The sequence below is a fragment of the Mirounga leonina genome, unplaced genomic scaffold, assembly GCF_011800145.1.
Source record: "Mirounga leonina isolate KUSES-001 unplaced genomic scaffold, KU_Mleo_1.0 Mir_91, whole genome shotgun sequence".
Lineage (NCBI taxonomy): Eukaryota > Metazoa > Chordata > Mammalia > Carnivora > Phocidae > Mirounga > Mirounga leonina.
The window spans coordinates 8,970,633-8,990,234 of NW_023270839.1; the positions used below are offsets into that span (position 1 = coordinate 8,970,633).

Sequence of the window (19,602 nt, forward strand, 5' to 3'; positions counted from 1 at the left end):
ACTCAAAATGGATTAAGGACTTGGGCGCCTGGGTGGCTCAGTTGGTTAAGCGACTGCCTTCGGCTCAGGTCATGATCCTGGAGTCCTGGGATCGAGTCCCGCATCGGTGGGGGGGGGGGTCCCTGCTCAGCAGGGAGTCTGCTTCTCCCTCTGACCCTCCCATCTCATGCTCTATCTCATTCTCTCTCTCAAATAAATAAATAAAATCTTTAAAAAAAATGGATTAAGGACTTAAATGCGAGACCTGAAACTATAAAAATCCTAGAAGAGAGCACAGGCAGTAATTTCTCGGACATCAGCCATAGCAACTTCTTTCTAGATATGTCTCCTAAAGCAAGTGAAATAAAAGCAAAAATAGATTATTGGAACTACATCAAAATAAGAAGCTTCTGCACAGTGAAGGAAATAATCAACAAAACTACAAGGCAACCTACTGAATGGAAGATGATATTTGCAAATGACATACCTGGTACAGGGTTAGTATCCAAAATACATAAAGAACTGATACAACTCAACATTCAAAAAACAAATAACCTAATTAAAAAATGGGGCAAAAACATGAACATTCTCCAGAGTAGACATACAGATGGCCAACAGACACATGAAAAGATGCTCAAAATCACTCATTATGCAATGCACATGCATACTATATGCATAATTTGCATTATGCAATGCAAATCAAAACCACAGTGAGATATCACCTCATACCTGTCAGAATGGCTAAAGAACAAGAACAAGAAACAACAAGTGTTGGCGAGGATGTGGAGAAAAAGGAACCCTCTTGCCTTGTTGGTGGGAACGCAAACTGGTGCAGCCACTGTGGATGGATCTAGAGAGTATAAGACTAAGCGAAATAAGTCAGAGAAAGACAAATACCATATGACTTCACCTATATGTGGAATATAAGAAACAAAACAAATGAACAAAGGAAAAAGAAGAGACAAACCAAAAAATCGCTCTTAAGTATAGAGAACAGAGGGTTACTGGAGGGGAGGTGGGCGGGGAGGATGGGGGAAATAAGGTGATGGGGATTAAGAGCATGCTCATCATGATGAGCACTGAATAATGTATACAGTTGTCGAAGCACTATGTTGTACACCTCAAACTAATATAACACTGTATGTTAACTATACTGGAATTAAAATAATAAAAAACAAAAACCATAAATAAAACCATATGCATCTATCACTTTGATATATAACATGGTTGCATCCACCCCATTGGAAGTGCAGGGCAGTTCTGACCCCTCAGACCACTCTTGCAGCCAAGCACAAGGGATGCCTCACCTTTGCTGAAGTGGAAGTGGATCTCTTCTCCCGCCCTTGGTTTCCTCAGGGACACCGGGGTCTCCGTCTCTGACAAAGGTACATCATAGAACTTGTACTCTACATACACCTGCTTGACATTCTCATCACACATCACTTCAGCCTCTGGGTAGAAGGCCAGGGAGACAATTTCAATGCACATCTTCTCCGAACCCTGACAAGGAAAATACTTATTTATCTCCTATAGGTTAGCGATGCTCCAAGTGTTTCTACTCCATCTAATGAACACATTACTCCCTCAGACATCAGTCGTAGCCATATTCCATCTCACATACCCTTCAAAAAATTTTGGTGGGCGGCAAAGTTTACTGAGAGACAGCCGACAGCACCAAGCTCCCGAAGAGGGAGGGGACCCTCGAGGGTTGCCCCTATCTCACACATCCTTGAGAATCAGTTTAGCGGTAAAGCCCAGAGCTTCCTGCGCCCGCAAAGTGCCTGCCGTAGAGCAGGCTGCCGGGCAGCCTGCCCCCTCATAGCAACACCTGTCCTTCCAGCCCCGCTTCAGAGTTGCTGCCACAGCCACCGTCCTCTCTTTGGACCGTCCCTGTGTCCATTTTTGCATTAGGGACACCAGGGGGAGGGCTGACATCTCTCGAGTTTCAAGACAGAAGCTGAAGGCCATGCGAAGTCCTCCCCTTCCACAGTGTGGCAACAAGTCCTGTCCCGACACTAGTAAGGGGTCAGTCGGGGATGGCCCCAACCAGCCATGGCTCTCCCTTGTCACCTGGGGGGGACTCGCCCGTGCTCTAGGTTGCCAGGCCAATGCCCTCACTTCTCCCAAGATCCATCCCCATCCCCATCTTTGCTTCTCTTAGGAAGCAGGTGGAGCTCCTAGGCCTTCTCCTAGGAAGCCAGAGGCAGTATTTCTCAACAAATCTACTTCAGAACAACCTGGGTGACTCTTGAAAATAAAGCTACTTGATGTTGCCCTCTCAACAGCCCTCACAAACCCTCCTACAATCTCCATCATGAAAACTATTATGTTTTCCAAAATGTGGGTTTTGACACTTACAGGTCAGCTAGGTGGGTTGTGGGTTTCACTAGCATTTTTTTTTTTTTAAATAAAAGAATAAGATAGGCTAGGACAGAATGGAATGGAATAGAACAGAAAATATGAGAGTTCATGGTAAATGGTAAGCCCTGTTTCTTAAAGTTCTTGTTTATATATGATTGTACTGGGCACAATGTAGAAATGTATTTCTTACAGTGACTGTCATTAAAAAAGCATTAACAGCCACTCTTAAATCACACTGCCTAGGGTGGCTCCTGACAATCTGTTTAACTTTTATTTTTTAATTTTTTAAAAGAGTTTATTTGGGATAGAGTGCGTGAGTGCACGAGCAGCAGGCGAGGGGGAGTAGAGGCAGAGGGAGAGGGAGAAGCAGGCTCCCCACTGAGCAGGGAGCCCAACGTGGGGCTCAATCCCAGGACCCTGGATCATGACCTGAGCCGAAGGCAGACGCTTAACTGACTGAGCTACTCAGGTGCCCCTCTGTTTAACTTCTAAACATTTATGTATATAATTTACACACAGTAAAATACAAAACCTAACATGTACACTTTTGACAAATATATACAAGTGTGTAATCAACTCCCCATTCAAGATACAGAACCATCACCCTAGAAAGTTCTCTAATGCCACTGTTGTAATTTTTTTTAATTTTTAAAAAGATTTTATGTATTTATTTTAGAGAGAGTGTGTGTGAGCAGGGGGAAGAGCAGAGGGAGAGGGGGAGAGAGAATCTCAGGCAGATTCTATGCTGAGCACAGAGCCTGAAGATGGTTAACTGACTGAGCCACTCAGATGCCCCTGTTGCAATTATTTTTAAGCTGAGAACCCTATGCCCTATAGTTTCATAAAAATGAAGCAGAACTTCTCAAAGGTGTCTGAGGAATAGGTGTTTTACAAATGAGTGGTTCTGTGATCAAATACATTTTGGAGGGGAAGCTGGGTGGCTCAGTGGGTTCAGTGTCTGACTCTTGGTTTTGGCTCAGGTCATGATCTTAGGGTCATAGGATGGAGCCCTGCATCGGGCTCCCTGCTAGCAGGGACTGAGTGTGCTTGAGAATCTCTCCCTCTCCCTTTGCCCCTCCTCCCACTCGCTCTTTCTCTTGAAAATAAATCAATAAATCTTTAAAAAAATACATTTTGGAAAATCAAGATTAACAAAGTTATCAGCTTTCTCTAACTGGACTTACAGCCTTTAATATGTTAATATGCATCAGGACACTTTTAGAGGATGATACAAAGGTAGTTTTTCCCAAACATATTTGACTATACAATCACTTTTGTTTTTTTCCTGGACATGGTTGGGCTTAATTTTCCAAAGAACACACTTTAGGAAACACTGAGGTCTGGGAAAAAAAGAAAAGTGTTCATAGCTATATAAGTATAGCTTATGATCCCTGAATGATCCCCAGCAACATCTTACCAAAAAAAAAAAAAGCCTCTCCTATGCTTAATGAGGATGAACATTTTTTTTTTCCCGTAGTTAAAAATGAACAGCCACCAGACCAGTGGGTTTCAAACTATAAAACTTGGCCTATGCATATTTATATGTGTGTATAAAAAGAAATCACTGAAATAAAAGTCTCCTTAAACAATTTTTAACCTTAATAGGTGTGATGCAAATTATTATTTTGTATTTTATTCTTTCTCAGTTTTTTGTTTGTTTTTAAAAAGTGCTGGCTGGGACCCCCTATTTTGATTTCATTGTCTAGGGATGTCAACTTGCAGCTGGAAAATATGGCACCCAGTTATGCTCTATGACAAATAGCCATTAGCCACATGTGGCTACTGAGCACTTGAAATGTAACTAATCTGAATCAGGAGCAGCCAGCGTAAAATTCACAGGATTTTGGAGACCTTGCAGGAAAAAAACAAATGTAAGGTGTCTCAATAATTGTTTATATTGATTTCATATTGAAATGATAATACCTTGGATATACTAGGTTAAGTAAAATATATTATTAAAATTTACTTGTTTCTTTTCACACTTTTCATGTGGACACTAAGAAATTTTAAATTACTTTGTGTCACATTTTACTTCTGGGACAGCACCTCCCAGGCTGTCAGCTCCCTGTGTTCTAGGACCACAAGTCGGCCTCACCAGCCCCCATAGTCCCAGCATCTAACGTACGCCTCAGGTGCTTCATTACCTCTCCATGCCACCTGGATCTAAATTTTTCCAAATTACTTTTGATTCCTTCCCTTACAGACACTCTCATTCCATTAAAATCAGGAACTGAGAATTCTGGGGGGAAAAGGCCACCATAGGGTGACAGTGGTATCATTTAGGGGCTGATCATTTGGAGGTATCCATCAAAAGTTCAAGTGCACATTCCTTTTAAAACCAGCAGTTTCACTTCTAGGAATCTATCCCACAAAAACATTTGCCAAATACACAAAGATACATGTGAACAGAGATGTTCACTGTGACATTTTTTTTTTCTCTTTTCCCAGTTTTATTGTAGTTACCTGGTTGTACAATAACAAAAGTGACGAGGTGTGGTCATCAAACATTTCTTCCTGTTAGGGCTCATTTACAAAGTCTGGCTATGCAATTTTATTCTTTCTTCTTTTCTTTCCTTCCTTTCCTTCTTCTTTCTTCTTCTTTTTTTTTTTTTTTTGCCCCCCAGTTTTATTGGTTTATAACCATCTCTTGATCTCCAGTACCTCAGATAAACCAAATCTCTTCTACACCAGGGTCTTTCCATTTGCCAGTTCCTCTGTCTGAGACAATTTCCCTCCATCTCTTACCTTCTCACACTTCAAATTTCAGTTTAAATGTCCCCTCCTCAGAGAAGTATTTCCTTATACCTTACCTAACTCAATCCCTACCATTACTATCTTTTTTTCTTTTTAAGATTTTACTTTTAAGTCATCTCTACACCCAACGTGGGGATCAAACTCACAACCCCAAGATCAAGAGTGGCACACTCTACCAACTGAGCCAGCCAGGTGCCTCAACCCCTCCCATTACTATTATTCAAATTCTTTTCTTTTTCTTTCTTTTTTTTTTTTTTTTTAAGATTTTGAGATAGAGCTAGAGAGAGGGAGAGAGAGAGAGAGTGCGCAAGCACACAAGCAGGTGGAGGGGCTGAGGGAGAAGCAGGCTCCCCGCTGAGCAGGACCCTGGGATCGTGACCTGAGCCAAAGGCAGACACTTAACTGACTGAGCCACCGAGGCGCTCCTCAAATTATTTTCTTCATAGTATTTAAAGTCAACAAATAATCTTATTTATTTTCTGACTTGTATCTGTTTTCCCTCAGGAGAATGTAGGATTCAAGACGAAAGGAACCAGGTCTGCCTTTTTCACCATTTTGTGTTCACAGAGCCTGGCAAATACTAAGACAGGTACTCCATAATTACTGGAGTTAACAACTCACAGGGCTGCTGTGAGGCTTTAGTGAGTTAATGAATATCAAGTGCATAGCATAGAAGTACAATCAGCATTGCCCACTGAGGTCTGTCTAAATAAAAGGTCACATATTATTTTAACAAAATAATGATCAGCAGTTAAGAGAAATGAACTAGAAAAAGCTAAATTATATCAACTTGGATGGACTCCCAAAATGTTACTGAAGGTAAATGCACATTTCAGAATAGTGTGTACCAAAAAAAAAAAAAAAAGCAAAAAACTATGTGAATGGTACCTGGCATCTGCCTGTACATCTTTGTGCAACTGTTTACAAATCTATAATTATTTCAAAATAAGAAGTTTTTAAAAAGAAAAACATGTACCGTTTAATGTCATTCATAAGAAAGCCAAAAAAAAGGTGGGGGGCACCTGGGTGGCTCAGTCGGTTGTGCGTCTGCCTTCGGCTCAGGTCAGGATCCCAGGGTCCTGGGATCGAGCCCCGCATCGGGCTCCCTGCTTGGCGGGAAGCCTGCTTCTCCCTCTTCCACTCCCCCTGCTTGTGTTCCCTCTCTCGCTGTCTCTCTGTCAAATAATAAATCTTAAAAAAAAAAAAAAAAAAAAGTCTAAAAAAAAAGAAAGCAAAAAAAAGGCTCAAGTATTATCTCTGATCAACTCCTTTGATCTCTTATGCTCAGCTATTCTGAAATACAATAATGACTGAGTACAGTCCATTCTCAAACATCAGAGGTTTGAAAGACATGGGTCCTCTTATATGTGGATTTTTTTTTAAATTTTCAAATATTTATTTGAGAGAGAGCGTTCATGCACAAGTGGAGGGGGAGAGGCAGAGGGAGAAAGAAGCAGACTCCCCGCTGAGCAGGGAGCCTGATGCAGGGCTCAATCCCAGGACCCTGAGATCATGACCTGAGCCAAAGGCAGAAGCTTAACCGACTGAGGCACCCAGGCGCCCCTGGGTTTTTTTTTTTTTTTTTTTTTTTGATAAATACAGTATAGGGGCACCTGGATGGCTCATTCGGTTAAGTGTCAGACTCTTGATTTCAGCACAGGTCGTGATCTCAGGGTTGTGGGACTGAGCCCCGCACTGGGCTCTGTGCTCAGCAAGGAGTCTGCTTGTCCCTCTCCCTCTGCTCCTCTCCCAGCTCGCGTGCACATGCGCACTCTCTCTCTCAAATAAATAAAACCTTTAAAAAATACAGTATAGTACTATAAATCTTTTTCTTATGATCTTCTTAATGACATTTTTTCTATAGTTTACTTTATCATAAGAAAACAGTATATAATACATATACAAAATATGTGTTAATTGACAGTTTATGTAATGGGTAAGCATTCTGGTCAACAGTAGGTTGTCAGTAGTTAAGTTTTGGGGAAGTTAAAGGTTATGTGTGGAGGGGCGCCTGGGTGGCTCATTCGTTAAGTGTCTGCCTTTGGCTCAGGTCATGATCCCAGGGTCCTGGGATCGAGCCCCGCATCAGGCTCCCTGCTCGGTGGGAAGCCTGCTTCTCCCTCTCCCACTCCCCCTGCTTGTGTTCCCTCTCTCGCTATGTCTCTCTCTGTCAAATAAATAAAATCTAAAAAAAAAAAAAAAAAAAGTTATGTGTGGATTCTCAACCGTGCAGGGGGTCATGTCCCTAACCCCCACATTGTTCAAAGGTCAACTATACGTGTTTTTGCTGTGAATTCAATTTGATAATAACACTAAGTTTTTGCTAAGTAAGCTCAGTTTTCTTTTTATTTTTAAGAGAGTGAGAGAGAGCAAGTGCAAGCAGGGGAGGGGCAGAGGGAAAGGGAGAGAATCTTAAGTAGACTCCATGCTGAGCGCAGAGCCTGATGCGGGGTTCGATCTCAAGACCCTGAGATCATGACCTGAGCTGAAACCAAGAGTCAGATGCTTAACCGACTGAGCCACCCAAGCACTCCAGTAAGCTCAGTTTTCCAGTTGGTGAAGTGTCTTCCTTCCACAAAGGTTTCCAGAAAGAGATCTTATTTAGGAGCCTTTAATTCTGAATAATATTTCCTTTCCTTCCTTCCTTCCTTTCCTTCCACAAAGGTTTTCCAGAAAGAGATCTTATTTAGGAGCCTTTAATTCTGAATAATATTTTAAATGTAATGTCTGACTTGTAGTTCAAAAACTTGCTGACCAGCTGACTGCTTTTCAGGTTGATCTGAGAGGTGGCTTGGTTTAGAAACTTTTACTGGAGATCAGCTCTTCTGCTAACTAGCTCTATATCCTATACACATTAGTTAATCTTCTCCTTTATGATCTCTAAGGTTTTATAGTCCCATTCCAACATCCTGTGGCTCTGATCCATCTTATAAGCATTTCTCAAGATACTAACTATGTAATGGCTAAAGAAAGATACGAGAGATAAAAGTTCAGAAGAAAATAACAAGTATTTGCTATCTTAACTGTTTAAGGCTACTGATTTTGAGTGGTTTCTCCCTACTCCAATATCCTTTAGTTGCCGGCAAATCCTCAGTACAAGTTCTCACTTTCAAGGAAGAGTTTTCTGACCTTACAAAAGCAGCAATAATTTCACTCTTCTGAATTCTTACAAATCTTAAGAGTTTCTATCACATAATTTAACCACTTGATTCTAGGACACATTATACGTATAATGTTTCTAATGAAGTTCATAATCCTCAATCAGATTTCAATCTTTCATTCAGGCACTCATTCAACAAATACTTACTGAGCACCTACAAATGTGTCAGGGAGCATTCTATTGGCTCAAGAGAGAGATTTGTTTCCTACCTCACTTATAACCCCACGAGATTCTAATACAGTGACTGTTAAATGTATCTGCAGATATTTAGTCATATATATATTTGTGTGTATGTATCCTCAGTTCCACAAGAGATCTGAGGCTGTAATATTTAATAAATAATTGCAATTTCAGGTTTTATTTTATTATTTTTTAAAGAAAGATTTTATTTATTTATTTGAGAGAGAGAGCACGAGCAGGGGGCGGGGGTGGGGGTAGCAGAGGCAGAGGGAGAAGCAGACTCCCCTCTGAGCAGGGAGCCTGATGTGGGACTCGATCCCAGGACCCTGGGATCATGACCTGGGCTGAAGGTAGACACTTCACCAACTAAGCCACCCAGGCGCCCCAGCAATTTCAGGTTTTAAGGTTAGGTCAAGGGGCGCCTGGGTGGCTCAGTCATTAAGTGTCTGCCTTAGGCTCAGGTCATGATCCCAGGGTCCTGGGATCAAGCCTCGCATCAGGTTCCCTGCTCAGCAGGAGGCCTGCTTCTCCCTCTCCCACTCCCCCTGCTTGTGTTCCCTCTCTCGCTGTGTCTCTGTCTGTCAAATAAACAAATAAAATCTTAAAAAAAAAAAAAAAAAAAGCTTAGGTCAAAAACTTCAGAAACCGAATGATCTTTCTGAGCTTTCCCACAAATAATCCTTTCCTCTTTTCTAGCCTCCACCTCCGAAAGTAAACCTGCTCTCCTTAGGTGGATTGAGGAAATGGGCATGACTCAGGCTGGAGATGAATCACAGTACACAATGAAGGAGACAGGCAAGGGATCCAAATAAAGGAGAGAAGTACTGAAGCAAGTCCTCATTTATACCAAATCAAGAAAGTGATCCTTTCATCAGAGACTGTATCAAGACATTTCCATTCATTCACAATGTAAATTTAACTAAATACCTTCAATTTCCCATCAGGTTCATTAAAACTGGATTATTGGGAACCCTTGGTGGCTAGGTGGGGTGAGCATCTGCCTTCAGCTAGGGTCATGATCCCAGAGACCTGGGATCGAGTCCCACATCAGACTCCTTGCTCAGCGGGGACCCTGCTTCTTCTCCCTCTGACCCTCCCCCCTCTCATGTGCTCTCTCTCATTCTCTCGCTCTCAAGTAAATAAATAAAATCTTAAAAAAAAAATACAACTGGATTGTTTTCACCTTTGTGGCCGTTAAGCACACGCCATTATTTACAACCTTGTCTCACACTCAATGATTACCCCGCTGTACTTACCGCCTTAGGACTTTTCAGACATGCTGCTGTCACTACGTCATCACTATCTGTAGTTTGGGCTTCACTGACTTCAGAAGCCTGTTCACAGGATTCTTTATCTGCAGGACAAAAGTCTGCAGTTACAGAACTATTTCCAAGCACCCTATTTAACCCAGTACCTACATCTTCAATCTATTATCTGGCCACTAGTTTTGAGTTCCTAGGTTTTGGCTTCATTTACTGAGAATCAAATCCTCTTTTTCAAAGATACACTTATTCAGCAGCTTGCCAAGGAAGGAGTTCAGCCCCCCCTCGTCTCCCTGCTCAGCTTTCTCCCTCTCCCCGTGCTCACGCATGTGCATTCATGCTCTCTCTCAAATAAAATCTTTAAAAAAATAAAGTAGTCGACTTTATCAATATTTTCTTTATGACTAGTACATTTTGGTTTTTATTTAAGACATCTTTCCTTATTCTGAATGATGAATAATGCTGCTATGAGGATTTGGTACAAGTCTTTGGGTGATCACATGTTTCCAGCTCTCTTGGATAGACACTTAAGAGAAATGATGGATTGTAAACTATATGTTTAACTTTTTAAGAAACAGCCAAATATTTTTCAAAGTAGTTGTACCATTTTACATTCCCACCAGTAATGTATGAGGTTCCGATTTTTCCACATCTTCACTAATACTTGGTACAGTCAACCTCTGGAATATATAAATTCTAGCTGGTGTGTACTGGTATCTCATTGTGATATTATTTTGCATTTTCCTAATGACTAATGCTGTTGAGCATCTTTTTGTATGCTTATTAGCCATTTGTGTATGCTCTTTAGTGAATGTCTATTCAAATCTATTGACCATTTTATTTATTATTTTTTTATTTTTTTATTTTTTAGCGCATGGGCTTAAACTCACGACCCTGAGATCAAGACCTGGGCTAAGATCAAGAGCCAGCTGCTTAACCGACTAAGCCACCTAGGCGCTCCTCTGTTGACCATTTTATTTTTATTTTTTTGAAGATTTATTTTGACAGAAAGAGATAGCAAGAGAGGGAACACAAGCAGGGAGAGAGAGAGAGGGAGAAGCAGGCCTCCTGCTGAGCAGGTAGCCCGATGCGGGGCTCGATCCCAGGACCCTGGGATCATGACCTGAGCCAAAGGCAACCGCTTAATGACTGAGCCACCCAGGCGCCCCTCTATTGACCATTTTATTTATTTTTTCTCTTTTAATTTCCTATATGATTTTTTTTATTATGCTATGTTAATCACCATACATTACATCATTAGTTTTTGATGTAGTGTTCCATGATTCATTGTTTGCATATAACACCCAGTGCTCCATGCAGAACGTGCCCTCTTTAATACCCATCACCAGGCTAACCCATCCTCCCACCCCTCCCCCGCCATTGACCATTTTAAATTTAGTTGTCTTGGGCGCCTGGGTGGCTCAGTTGGTTAAGCGACTGCCTTCGGCTCAGATCATGATCCTGGAGTCCCAGGATCGAATCCTGCATCGGGCTCCCTGCTCGGCAGGGAGTCTGCTTCTCCCTCTGCCCCTCCCCCCTCTCATGCGCTCTCTCTCATTCTCTCTCTCTGAAATAAATAAAATCTTTAAAAAAAATAAAAAATAAAAAATAAATTTAGTTGTCTTTTTATTGAGTTGTAAGAATTCCTTGCAGATTATGGATACAAGTCCTTTATCATAAATGTGATTTGCAAATATTTTCTCCTAATATAGCTGATCTTTTCATTGTCTTAATGGTGTCCTTTGAAGAGCATGCATTTTTTATTTTGCTGAAGTCCAATTTATCAATTTTTAATTTTATGGATCATGCTTTTGATGTCATATCTAAGAAATCTTTGTCTAATAAGGTCAAATAGTTTATTATCCTATGTTTTCTTTTAGAAATGCTATAGTTCTGGTTCTAATATTTAGATTTATGATATATTTTGGTTAATTTCTGTGTATGATGTGAAGTAGTGGTCTAAGTTTTTTTCCCCCTCTATGTGGATATCCAATTGTCCTAGTACCATTTATGGAAAAATTAAATATTGAATTGTCCTGGGACCTTTGTGGAAAATCAATTGACCATAAATGTAAAAGTTTATTTCTGGATTCACAATTCTATTCCACCGATCTGTATCTTTATGCTAATACCACATTGTCTGAATTACTCTATATTTATAGTAAGTTTTAAAATCAGGTAGTATAGGGGCGCCTGGGTGGCTCAGTCGTTAAGCGCCTGCCTTCGGCTCAGGTCATGATCCCAGCGTTCTGGGATTGAGCCCCGCATCGGGCTCCCCGCTCGGCGGGAAGCCTGCCTCTCCCCCATCCACTCCCCCTGCCTGTGCTCCTCTCTCACTGTGTCTCTCTCTGTCAAATAAATAAATAAAATCTTTAAAAAAAAAAAAATCAGGTAGTATAAAAACTTCAACTTTGTTCCTTTACAAACTTGTTTTGGTCATTCTAAATTATTTGCACTTCTATATAAATCTGGGGGAGAACTGCCATCTTAACAATTATGAGTGGTCCAATCCGTAAACATGGTACATTTCTTCATTTATTTTAAACTTCTTTAATTTCTCTCAGGAACTTTTATAATTTTCTGTATATAGGTCCTGCATTTCTTTTGTTAAATTTATTCCTAAATATTTTATTCTTTTGGGATGATACTGTTTTTTTATTTCACTTTAGAGTGTGCATTGATACTATATGGAAATATAATTGATTTTAGTATCTTGATTTATATCCTACAATGTTGTTCACTTGCTTTTAGTTTTTAAAAACATTTTGTGGATTTCTTACGATTTTCTAAACTAAATACAAAATCATGTCAATTGCAAATAAAGGTAGCACTACTTCTTTCTTTCCAACTGGTATGGCTTTCTTTTTCTTGCCTTATTACATGATTGAAATCTCTACTACAGTGTTCAAACAGGGTAGTGAAAGCAGACATCCTTTCTTTGTTCTTAATCTTAAGGGAAAAGCATTCCGTCTTTTACCGCATGGTAGGATGTTAGCTACAGGTTTTATTATTCTTTATTAGTTTGAAGCAATTTCCTTCTACCTAGTTTGGTGAGAGTTCTTATCAAGAATGGGAGTTGAGAGGCACCTGGGTGGCTCAGTCAGTTGAGCCACCAACTCTTGGTTCTGGCTCAGTTCATGATCTTGGGGTCATGGGATTGAGCCCCACATCGGGCTCTGCCCTCAGGGCAGTCTGCTTGAGATTCTCTCTCTTCCTCTCCTTCTGCCCTTCCCCCTGCTCACATTCTTTCTCTAAATAAATAAATTTTAAAATATCTAAAACAAAACGAAACAAAGAATAGGGTTGGATTTTTTGAAATGCTTTTTTCTCTATTGAGATGATCATAAAACTTTTATTGTATTAATACAGTGTATTAAATCAATTTTCTGCTGTTAAACTAAATTTGCATTCCAGGAATAAATCTCAATTGATCATGGTGAGCAACCTTATATTTTATATTTTGCTGGATTGGTCTGCTAATATTTCATTCAGGATATTGCATCTATGTTCATGTTGAATAGTGGTCTATAGTTGTCTTTTTTTTTTTTTTTTATGTCTTAGGCTTGCTTTGGTATCAAGACAATACCACTTTATAACCAAATCGGTTAGAAAGCTTCCCTTGCTCTACTATTCTCTGAGACTATGAAGGATCAGCATTTTTTCTGCCTTAAATGTTGATAGAATTCATCAGTGAAGTCATCTGGAACTAGACTTTTTTATTTGGGAAGATTTAAAATGACTAATTCTTGTCTATACTTTTTATATGTCAATACTGATCTTCTATTTCTTCTTGAGTCAGTTCTGGTAATTTGTATCTTTCTAGGAATTTGCCTTTTCCATCTAAGTTGCATAAAGTTGTTCATAATATTATTTTACAGCCCTTTTAATTGTAGAGTCTGTAGTGGCCTCACATTCATTCTTGATTTTGCTAACTTGTGTCTTTGCTCTTTTTTTTTTTTTATTGATCAGCAGGCCAATTATCAATTGCTTGATTGATAAATCAAGCTCAAAATAAAAACTTCATTGTCTGCTCTGCAATGATAGAGTTGGACCCTGTAAATACTTCTTCTTTGCCAGCTGGCACCATGTTAAGTTTTGTCAGTAGAGAGCAGAAAAGGATCACTGGAGGAGGAAAAGGCTTCTCTTCCTGTTTCCAATGTGCAGGCAGACTCTTGCAGAAGAGAACTCTGCAGACCAGGCTCCTACAACAGGCTTCCAAAACTTAGTGCCTGGCTCCAGCAGCTCACAGTTTCCTACAGAACACATTTCTAGCAGCACATGGTTTCTGCAACATCCAATTCTAACAGTTTCCAGGGTCCTGTAGTATATGGCACCTCCCTGTGGGCAGTTCCTCAGGTATACCCTCCCCCCTCCCCCCCAGCCTCCAGCCAAAGTAGCTTTGCAGTGAAATGCCACTGGCATGGTACCTCTCTGAATGGTTTACTTGCAATGTTCCAGAGGTCAACTTCACAGTTTCTTGGAGTTCCGATGTACAGGCACAGCAAACTTCTGTGCCATTCAATAAAACGTGACTTCACTCCTTCCAGTGAGGTCTGGATTTCAGCCCTGAAAGGGGTTGTCTACCAGACCTATTTCTTTGGGCACTCTGTCTCAGCTTTGGGGATTAATGGATGCTCTTTAAATCTGCTTTTCCTGTATTTTTAGAGTTCTTTTTATTTCTTACTAGTCAGTCCTCACCCACCCCCACCCAGTTCAATCTCCTGTTACAGTTAATAACTCTTTAAACTTCTCCTGTTCAAATTACTAAGCAATTTCTGGTTGGATCTTAATTAGTATAGTCATTCTAGATAAAGGCTTATCAAGTTTTCTTTGTTGTTTTGCTTTGTTTTTAAGGCTCATCAAGTTTGTTGATCTTTTCAAACAAAGTTGGCTTCACTGATTTTCTCATTCCTTTTCTGTTTCATTGATTTCTGCTCTGATCTTTATTATTTCTTTCTTTGGGTTTGACTTTTCTTGCAGAGGTTGTCACTGGAGAACATCACCTCACACTAAACTGTGGCAAGAAGCTCTCTTCAGCTTTAGTCATCAACCAGAGGCTGGCACACCTGATCTTCACAAAGAATGCTCTATAGGATGGCAGCATGAAACTTCTGTGTGAGGGCTTGAGTTACTGTAAGCTAAAAACTCTGGTGCTAGGATGCTGCAACGTAACCAGTGATGGCTGCAATCATCTATCAAAGTGACTCCAACACAAATCAAGCTAATACACTTGTATCTGGGTCTGACACACATAGGAATTACTACAGTTCTTTGTAAGGTTTTGAAGAAACCACTGGGTAGCCTGAGATGTGTGTGGTTATGGGGATGTGCCATCACTTCTTTCAGTTGTGTAGAACTCTCGTCTGCCCTCAGCAGCAACAAAACCTGACCACAATGGACCTGGACCAGAATTCCTTGGTGGTATAGTAAAGATGCTGTGTGAAGCCTTGAAACTTCAAAATTGCCCCCTCTGGATGCAAGATAGGTGAATCTAATGCTCAAATCCAGAAGCTTCTGAAAGTCATCAAAGAAAGCAATCCACAACTAACTAATGAGGGTAACAACTGAGAGCCCAGAAAAAATAGCCCTTCTTCTCATGATTTCATTTTCTGAATGCCTATGTGAATTACTTCTTTATCACTTTAAACACTGCTTCTGTCTCCCTTCTTTCTCTTCTCCTACATTTAATTAAGTGTAGCTTAGATCTCCTCGTTTTATCCTTTTTCTCTCTTCTTTCTGTAGAGTCATTCATTCTACAATAAAGTAAGGAGAGAGTGAACTTTCTATGTGCTTTTTCAGTGATGTTAGTTGCTGGGCCAGATGTTATTTTAGCCTTGGTTTTGCCTCCAGCTTACATAAAACATGTACAAGTCACTTAAACTTGTTCCAGATGAAATGTCTGTACCTCCAGAAGAGAAGTAGAGGTGAAAAGATTCATGAGAAAAGAAAACAACAACAACAACTACTGGACATTTATTCTCTCACAGTTCTGGAGGTCAGAAGTCAAAAATCAAAGTATTGGGAAGTCTATGCTCACTCCAAAGGCTCTAGGGGACAATCTGCCTTTTCCTTTTTTTCCTTGTCTTTTCCAGCTTCTGGTGGATCCAGGCATTCTTTGGCTTGTGGCCGCATCACTCCAAACTCTGCCTCTATGGCTACATTGCCTCCTTTTCTGCATGTGTCTCTCTGTGTGTCTACTCAGATAATCCAGGATGATTTCTACATCTCAAGATCTTTAGCTTAGTTACATCTGCAAAAAAATCTTTTTTCAAGTAAGGTAACATTTACAAATTCTGGGGTTTAGGATATGGACATAACTTTTGGAGGGCTACTGTTGAACTACATTATTTAATTTTAAACATATTTTAAACCCCACAGCTGATATTTTTGCCTCATACAGTCATTTCAACTAACCCATATTCTTTGCTTTTCATTCCTTGTTGCATCTTTGTGTTTCCTTCTGGGATAACTTTCCTTCAGCCTAAAGAAGAACCTTAAAATGTGGCTTGGAAGCAAATTCTCCATTTTGATTTATCTCTAAGTGTCTATTCTGTTTTCATTCTGGAAGAATATTTTTGTTGCGTAGAGAATTCTTTGTTGGCAGTTAATTATTTTCTTTTGGCATACTGGGGCATCTTGCCATTAATGACCCTGAGATCAAGACCTGAGCTGAGATCAAGAGTTGGATGCTTAACTGACTGAGCCACCCAGGTGCCCCTATTGTTTTCTTTTAGATGAATGTTTTTAATATTTTCTATTTGATTTTAGTTTCTGCATCTTGACTCTGATATGTTTAGATCTGAATTTTTTAATTTAAATTTTAATATTTTTAACTAATCCCTACATCCAACATGGGGCTTGAACCCACAACTCCGAGATTAAGAATCACATGCTCCGCCAACTGAGCCAGCCAGGCACCCCTATATCTGGATTTTTTTTAAGTTATCCTACTTTCACTGAATTTCATTTTATTGAAACTTTTTTTTTTAAAAGATTTTATTTATTTATTTAACAGAGAGAGAGAGAGCATGCACAAGCAGGGGGAGCAGCAAAGGGAGAGGGAGAAGCAGGCTCCCCACAGAGCAGGGGGAGCCCGATGTGGGACTCGATCCCAGGACCCTGGGACCATGACCTGAGCCGAAGGCAGTCACTCAACCAACTGAGGCACCCAGGAGCCCATTTTATTGAATCTTAATATCCTCTATTATTTCTAGAAAAATCTAAGTCATTATCACTTTAAATATTGCCTCTGCCCCCTTCTTTCTCTTCTACATTTAATTAAATGTAGTTTAGACCTCTTCATTTTATCCTTTATGTCTTTCTTCTCCGCTTTTATATTTTCCATCTTGTTGTCTCTCCTTGCTTTATTCTGAATATTTTTTTTTTAAAGATTTTATTTATTTGACAGAGAGAGACACAGCGAGAGAGGGAACACAAGCAGGGGGAGTGGGAGAGGGAGAAGCAGGCCCCCCGTGGAGCAGGGAGCCCGATGCGGGGCTCGATCCCAGGACCCTGGGATGGAGCCCGATGTGGGGCTCGATCCCAGGACCCTGGGATCACGACCTGAGCCGAAGGCAGACGCTTAACGACTGAGCCACCCAGGCGCCCCTATTCTGAATATTTTTAACAATTCTCACTTCAGTTGTATCTAATCTGTTTTTGACCCATTTTTCCTCTGATAAATTTCTGTATTGAACAGTTCTATATTTTCTATTGATTCACTTCCAAATTTGCAATGTATTTTGTAAAGACTTTGTGATTCAGGCAGAAAGCCCATAAATGAATGCCAAAATTATCAAGTAAAATTTGATGAGGAACAAGATATTTATATAGTCTCGGGCGCCTGGGTGGCTCAGTTGGTTAAGCAACTGCCTTCGGCTCAGGTCATGATCCTAGAGTCCTGGGATCAAGTCCCGCATCGGGCTCCCTGCTCAGCAGGGAGTCTGCTTCTCCCTCTGACCCTCCCCCGTCTCATGCTCTCTGTCTCTCATTCTCTCTCTCACAAATAAATAAAATCTTAAAAAAAAATAAAAAAAATAAAAAAGATATTTATATAGTCTCAAAATATCTTCTAATAGATTACTTAATAATTATAAAGGCAAAAATGGTAACTTTTGAAAAAACCTGGCAGATGCTTTCTTAACCAAGTGATAAAAGTTAACATCACCAATGATGGGACAAACTAACATCATGTACCTCCTAATGTGATGCAGTGAGGAGGATACAATATCACTTTTGTGGTATTCCTATAAAAAAATTTATGAGCTGAATCTAATTACAAAGAAACATCAGATGAACCCAAATTGAGGAACACTACAGAACAGCTCACCTATACTCTTCAAAAATGTCAACTGTCAGGAAAGACGAAGATGAGGAACTGTTCCAGATTAAAGGAAACTAAAGAGACATGACCAAATGCAACGTACGATTCTGGATTAGATAAGGGGACAAAAGACTTCTAATAATGGACATTATTGCGACAACCAGCAAATTCTGAGAATCAACTGGACATTAGGTACTATGTATCCATGATAAGTTTGTGAACTTGGTAACTTGACTGTGGTCATATAATTTCCTTTTCCTTACTGAAATATATAGCAGTAATGGGGCATGAGATGTACAACTTGTTCTCAAAATGCTTCAGAATAAATGATAAAGCAGAAAGTGGGAAAATGCTAAAAGTTGGTGAATTTGTGTGAACTTGTGTGTAGATGAATTTTTCTGTCCTAGTCATGCAGTTCTTATGTAAGTTTGAAATTATTTTAAGACAAAACATTTTTTAAAACTTACGATCTCAAGTTTTCTCATAGCTCCAGTTCTTTGTTGACATTTGAAAATTCAGCTATATCTCCACGAAGCTAGTAATAAGCACAGCTGTTACACAGGCTGTGGCGGGTAATTCCGGTGTCTGGAGTCCTGGTGGGCACTGGGTCAGCCCTTGTCTCTCCAGCCCTGCAAGTGCCCACAGCACAGTGCTACCTCTCAGGACATAAGAGACTCAGAATGCTGCTGCCTTCTGGGTCCTGGACCAAAGTGGGCAGTTCTGCCCAGGGTAAACATCTTCCTATGCTGAGCATACCCCAGATTCAGACTGCATCCTGTTTCCCCACCCCAAAAGTCTACCAGAAGCATGATTCTGTCTCTCCACCGCTTCTTCCAGACTAGCAATGTCTCAGGGCTGAAGCAGTTCCAGCTCACTTCTCTGAGCTTCAATCATCTCCCTGATCAAGGCTAGGTAATTCTTCCCTCTCTTATGGACTATTGAATGCTTTTAAGAAACGCTAAGATCTTTTAAAAATATATTAACTTCACCTTTTTAGTTGTCACCAATGAGGGAGTTGGTCTGAATTATGGAGTTTGCCCATATTATAACCTGAAACCAAGTCTACCTTTCACTGTAACACAAAAAAGCTTTGCCTTAATTAAAAAAATTTGGATCAGGTGCCTGGGTGGCTCAGTCGTTAAGCGTCTGCCTTCGGCTCAGGTCATGATCCCAGGGTCCTGGGATCGAGTCCCACATCGGGCTCCCTGCTCGGCAGGAAGCCTGCTTCTCCCTCTCCCACTCCCCCTGCTTGTGTTCCTGCTCTCGCTCTCTCTCTCTCTGTCAAATAAATAAATAAAAATCTTAAAAAAAAAAATTTGGATCAACATCCCAAATAAGCCAATCACACTCCTTCTCCTATTTCTTTGTAACTATAATTCACAAGATATACTTGCTAGGTAACTAAACTGGCAAGCTAACAAGCTTTAAATACATAGAAAGCTACTTTGAGAATTCCAGCCTTGGTTGGCCTAACCGGCACACTTGTAACATAAAACTAAGTCTAGGGTCTTCAGTAGTCATTTTCCATGAAAAGTTTAGCAATGTAAGATGAAAAAAAAAGTAAATAACTGGCTTGATAAAAT

General features: G+C 40.3%; 1 protein-coding gene across 1 annotated transcript in view; it reads right to left on the bottom strand.

The window, feature by feature from the left end:
- RPGRIP1 (RPGR interacting protein 1) overlaps nucleotides 1–19,602 on the bottom strand; it is a 72,385-nt gene that overhangs the window by 11,521 nt on the left and 41,262 nt on the right. Inside the window, exons 22-23 of the mRNA XM_034994807.1 lie at nucleotides 9,691–9,788; nucleotides 1,287–1,479 (exon numbers count right to left, since the gene is read on the bottom strand). Coding sequence (XP_034850698.1) covers nucleotides 1,287–1,479; nucleotides 9,691–9,788 — 291 coding nt within the window. The remainder of the gene's footprint in view (nucleotides 1–1,286; nucleotides 1,480–9,690; nucleotides 9,789–19,602) is intronic.